The sequence below is a fragment of the Nestor notabilis genome, unplaced genomic scaffold, assembly GCF_000696875.1.
Source record: "Nestor notabilis isolate BGI_N333 unplaced genomic scaffold, ASM69687v1 scaffold29970, whole genome shotgun sequence".
Taxonomy (NCBI): domain Eukaryota; kingdom Metazoa; phylum Chordata; class Aves; order Psittaciformes; family Psittacidae; genus Nestor; species Nestor notabilis.
In genome coordinates this window covers 3,476-4,097 of record NW_009911147.1, presented here as the reverse complement: position 1 = coordinate 4,097, position 622 = coordinate 3,476, and the positions used below count along the sequence as shown (strand labels likewise).

General features: G+C 47.9%; 1 protein-coding gene across 1 annotated transcript in view; it reads left to right on the top strand.

Moving 5' to 3' along the window:
• The window catches only part of MRTO4 (mRNA turnover 4 homolog (S. cerevisiae)), a gene marked incomplete at its 5' end in the record, with an annotated part of 1,334 nt that extends 1,142 nt beyond the window's left edge, over window positions 1–192 (top strand). The window contains one exon of the mRNA XM_010013357.1: window positions 52–192. Within this exon, the coding sequence (XP_010011659.1) occupies window positions 52–192 (141 nt within the window). The remainder of the gene's footprint in view (window positions 1–51) is intronic.
• Window positions 193–622: the final 430 nt, after the last annotated feature.

The following is a 622-nucleotide window of genomic DNA, read 5'->3' as shown; positions in this document are numbered from 1 at the left end:
GGACAGGCCAAGGAAATAAAGCAGAAATGACCCCTTTGTGTGCCTTCCCAGAAACTCTTTGGCTACGAGATGGCAGAGTTTAAAGTCACCATTAAATTTCTGTGGAATTCGGAGACTGGAGACTTCCAGAAGCTTGTGGGGGATGCAGCAGAGGAGGAGGAGGAGGAGGATGCTGACAGCAATGAGGACTAGCAGCAGTCCTTGTGCTTGGACACGAGACAGCTCTATTTTAGAAACAGAGGTTTCCCTTCCCTATTTGCACCCGGAGGACAAGACAAGGACTGTCTGTTCAAATCTACTCTTCATAAAAGATGACCTAAATATGTTTTTTATATATATAAATGTACATTTTAAACCTCAGATAGTTGTTGCTGCCTGTTACTGTTGGAGTACGCTGGGACCTGAGGGAATAGGCTCTGCGAACCTGAAAGCACATAAATGTAACACAGCTTGGACACAGTGTGCCTGCTACTGGGGAAGATCACAGAATGGTTTGGGTTGAAGGAGCCTCCAAAGCTCATCCAGTTCCAACCCCCTGCGATGAGCAGGGACATCTTCCTCTAGGTCACGTTGCCCAGAACCACATCCAGCCTGGCTTGGAACGTGTCCAGGGATGGGGCAT